The sequence below is a fragment of the Aptenodytes forsteri genome, unplaced genomic scaffold (genome assembly GCF_000699145.1).
Source record: "Aptenodytes forsteri isolate BGI_AS27 unplaced genomic scaffold, ASM69914v1 Scaffold53, whole genome shotgun sequence".
Lineage (NCBI taxonomy): Eukaryota > Metazoa > Chordata > Aves > Sphenisciformes > Spheniscidae > Aptenodytes > Aptenodytes forsteri.
The window spans coordinates 8,524,403-8,528,871 of NW_008795909.1; the positions used below are offsets into that span (position 1 = coordinate 8,524,403).

At 68.3% G+C, this 4,469-nt stretch overlaps 1 protein-coding gene across 1 annotated transcript; it reads right to left on the reverse strand.

Moving 5' to 3' along the window:
* Position 1: 1 nt before the first annotated feature.
* SLC6A8 (solute carrier family 6 member 8) lies at positions 2-4,165 on the reverse strand (the record flags this gene model as incomplete). The annotated part of the gene is made up of 12 exons (XM_009284528.2): positions 4,099-4,165; positions 3,164-3,437; positions 2,955-3,087; positions 2,568-2,702; positions 2,377-2,480; positions 2,169-2,293; positions 1,970-2,082; positions 1,753-1,890; positions 1,267-1,369; positions 1,086-1,186; positions 703-873; positions 2-118 (listed from the first exon to the last, which is right to left on the reverse strand). Coding segments are annotated over exons 1-12 (1,563 nt in total), but the record flags the coding sequence as incomplete, so codon positions are not given.
* Positions 4,166-4,469: the final 304 nt, after the last annotated feature.

The following is a 4,469-nucleotide window of genomic DNA, read 5'->3' on the forward strand; positions in this document are numbered from 1 at the left end:
CGAAGAGCGTCGCCTTCTCCTTGGGGGGTTCCGGGGCCAGCAGCTTGGCTTCTGCCTCAGGCGTCAGGTACTCCAGGTGGTGGTGGCCCCAGATCGGAGTGGTCAGGAGCTGCCAGCGCTGCGGGGACGCCGTGTCAGCACCCAGGGACAGCAGCACCGGGGACTGCCTGGACCTGGCGTGGTGCATCCCCCCAGCGCACGGGGATGGGGTGGGATTTTGGGTGGGGATGGAGGTGAGACTGGGATGGGGAAGGGATTGAAATGGGATTGAGAGAGGGACAGCATGGGGACAGGGATGAGATGGGGACGGGGATGGGACTGAGACGGTGATGGGATTAAGACAGCGATGTCAGCAAGGATAGCATTTGGGTGAGGTTGGGAATGAGACAGCAGTGGGGACAGGGATGGGATTTGGCTGGGAGTGAGAGTGATAGGGAAGGGTACAGGGATGGGATTCGGATGGGGATGGGACCGAGAGTGATGTGAGCAAGGATGGGATTCAGGTGAGTTTGGGAGTGAGACAGGGTTGGGGACAGGGACAGGATTTGGCTGGGATGGGACTGAGATGGCAATGTGGACAGCGCTGGAATTTGGATGGGGATGGGACTGGGATGGGGACAGGACTGAGAGGGGGACAGGGACAAGGATGGCCGAGATGGGTTGGGGACGGAGGCGGGAGGGCCCCCGCCGCGCCGCCCTCACCTCGCGCAGGGAGCCTTTGCAGCGCAGGAGCTTGTAGAGGACGGTGCAGGGGATGCAGAGCATGGAGGAGAGCGCCAGGACCCAGCCGATGGCGTCCCCCCACCACGGGTACACGTACGTCTTGTTGTAGGTCAGCGGCTTGTAGTTCACCACGTGGAACACGAAGATGCCCTGGGTGGAGAGAGGGGGGTGAGGCCCCGCGGGGCAGGGGGCTGGCAGCCCCAGACCCCCCACGCGTGTCGCCCCATGGCCCCGACACGCGTGTCGCCCTGTGGCTGCCGTGCCCGAAGCAGCCGCCTGGGGGAGCCCGGAGCCCGTGGCAGCGGGCACACGCACGCACAGGCGAGCACACGCGTGTCCCCGCGTGGGGCGGCCCCACTCACCACGCAGACCAGCGGCGTCACCACTGCCCAGCACCACTTCATGAAGGGCAGGGGCCGGTAGCCGATCATGCGGGCCACGTCGTCCATGAAGCGGTCGGCGCCTGTGGGGAGAAGGGCGTCAGCCGGGCCCTGCGGGCACCCATGTCCCCTTGTGTCCCGCCCCGTGTCCCCCTGGCCTCACCGTAGACCCAGGCAATGACCACACACTCCCAGAAAGCCTGCCACAGCAGCGTGATCCCGCTGGCCGAGTAGTTGTCAAAGAGCTGGAACACGTACATGCCGCCCTGCCAGGACGGCGCCGCGCATCACCGGGGCTGTGCCGGCTGCCCTGCACTGGCACAGGTGCCTCCACACCGGCACGGGCACAGCCTTGCCAGCACCGGTGCCCCACTTGGCATGGACGCCCTGCATGCCATGGGCACCCTGTGCTCCCACAGCACCCCCACGATGATGGGCACCCCCATGGCATGGGGACCTCCACAGCTACAGGCACCGCCACACCATGAGCACCCCCGCTGCAGCGCTGCAGCACCCTGCTGCACCCCGGTGCAGCAGCCCCAGGGAGCTCCCACCCCACACTGGGGCCCCATGGGAGGTGACGTCCCGGAGGCAGGCACGGGTGCCCGGCGTGGGGCCGGCTGGCCGGTGTCCCTGCCGCATCCCCCACCTGTGTGACCATGGAGAGGTCGATGAGGCAACAGACGACACAGCAGAGCGCGGCGGGGAGCTCGCGGCGCAGCGAGCCAGCCCCCGGCTGGGGGAACAGGTCCAGGATGCCCGTGATGAAACCCTCCACACCGACAAACTGTGGCAGAGAGCGGGGCTCAGCAGGGACGTGCCACCCCGTCCCCTCCCCGTACCTGTCCCCCTGCCCGCCGCTGCACCTGACTGTCCAGCCCCAGCACGAGAAGCATGAAGAAGAAGAGCGTGGCCCAGAGTGGGGACAAGGGCATCAGCGTCACGGCTTTGGGGTAGGCGATGAAAGCCAGCCCGGGGCCTGCGGGAGAGCAGGGTCAGCGGTGCCACCCCAGGGGGGGACACAAAGGACACGGTGCCAGTGGGCACCCGCAGCCCAGCACTCACCGGACTCGGCCACCTTGGAGATGTCCACGCCTTGCTCAGAGGCCATGAAGCCCAGCACGGAGAAGACGACGAAGCCGGCGAAGAAGCTGGTGGAGCTGTTGATCACGGCCAGGATGTAGGCGTCCCTGTGGGCAGAGCGGGTCAGGGGTGCTGGGGGGGACACTGGGGGACACACCAGGGGGATGCCCTGCAGCCGGCACAGCCCTACCTGTAGCAGTTGTTGTGGAAGCGGTTGTAGCTGCCCAGCGCGGTCAGGGCGCCCAGCCCGATGGCGTAGGAGAAGAAGATCTGGGTGCCGGCATCGATCCAGACCTGGGGTGCGAGGGAGGGTGTTGCGGGGAGGGTGCTGGGGGGGCTGCCCAGCACCCATCCCCCTCCTGCCCTCCTTGCCACCCTCACCTGCGCCTCAGCCAGCTTGGACCAGTCGGGTTTCAGGTAGTAGACGATGCCGCCCAGTGCCCCGGGCAGCGTCACCCCATGGACCAGCAGCAGGATGAGGACCACGTAGGGAAAGAGTGCCGTGAAGTAGACAATCTGCAGAGGAGTGGGTGCCGGTGAGATGCCCCGGGCCGGGGCTCTCCGTCATGTGCCACAGGTGTTCCAGCGGGACCAGGGCTCGGGGATGTCCCCAGCGGCTGGTGGCACCTCCCAAACAGATGTGGGACAGGGGTCTTACACCCCCGTGGGCTGTGGCACAGGAGGGCAGGAGCCGGCAGTGCCGTGTGCTGCAGTCCCATCCCCACATGCCGGTGGCCCCAGTGCGTGTCACTGCCCCGCCAGCATCACCTTCCCGGTTGACTTGACGCCCTTCCAGATGCAGAAGTAGACGACGACCCAGGTGGTGACCAAGCAGAGGATCATCTGCCAGTTCATCTCCCCCGGCTCGCTGAGGTCCCCCGAGAGCCGCAGCACCTTGTTCCTGCAGAGCAGGGCCATGCTGAGTGCCAGCGCGACCCCCCCGGCCCCAGGTGAGAACCCCCGGTCCCCACACTCACTCCCAAAACTCGATGACAGGCGAGCGCTTGCTGGCCAGGTCGGCACAGCTGAGGTTGAAGGGCCCAGTGCCGGCGCTGGCGTTGCTGCTGCCATTGCGGCAGAGCTCGAGGTGGAAGAGCTCGGCGCACTGCTCGGTGTTCCAGGCGTGGCCGCAGGTGGCCCAGGGCAGGGTGTCCGTCAGCGAGTGCACCAGGTAGAAGAGCCCCCACACCAGGATCATGATGTAGTAGGAGTTGCAGAAGAAGACGATCACCATGGAGGCCAGGCCCAGACCTGCGGCACGGGGAGATCAGAGCCCGCGGGCACCCATGGGCGCCCGGCAGCCTGGGGCGGGATGGGGGGTGCTGGCAGGGATGGGGCAGGACATGGGGTGCTGCTGGGGACGCAGGGAGCCGGCAGCCCAGGGTAGGACAGGGGGGAACCGGTGGGGATGCGGGGAGCTGGCTGCCCCAGGGAGGACAGGGGGGAGCTGGTGGGGACAGGACAGGGGGAGCTGGCAGCCCCAGGCAGGACAGGGTGGGGACAGCCGGCAGCATGGCACAGGACAGGGGGGAGCCAGCAGGGCACAGTACAAGGAAGCTGGCAGGACACTGCTGAGGTGGGGAACTGGCAGCCTCCGGGATGCCGGCAGCCTCCAGGGAAGCTGGCAGCAGGCAGGGAAGCCGGCAGCACATAGGCAGGCAGGGCTGGGCAGGGCAGCGCAGGGTGCCACGGGGCACGGGTGCAGGCAGCTGCCACCCTTGGCCAGGGTGCGTGGTAGCAGTGGGACGCGGGCAAGGTACACAGGAGCAGGCAGGGTGTGGGCAGGGTGCTGCCAGCCCCGTGCAGGGCGCCGGGGGCCCCCGGGCAGGGAGCAGGGTGCCAGGGGCCACAGGCAGGGTGCCAGGGGCCACAGGCAGGGCGCGGGCAGGGTGCATGCAGGGCACAGCGTTACCCTTGAAGAGGGGGGCGATGTTCCAGGCGGCGATGCCCCCCTGCTTCATGAACCCCCGCGCCGCCCGCCCGGGCGCAGCGAATGGCGAAGGCGCCTCTGCACCCTCCCCTCGCCGCGCCGCTGATGTAGGTCAGGGTGGGCAGGTGGCGGGGGGTTCCCCATGGACCCCCACCCCGGTGGGTGACACTGGACACCCGTGGGGTGGCCCATGAGCCCCGTGGACGGCCCCTTGCCCCGGGTAGGTGCAGGGTGGGCTGGCCCACCGTGGGGTGACCCCACATACGCACTATAGGGTGGAAAGCGGGGTGTCCCCACGCGCCATGGGGTGCCTCCCCACACCGCGGGGCAACCCCCCACGCCCCCGGGAGGCG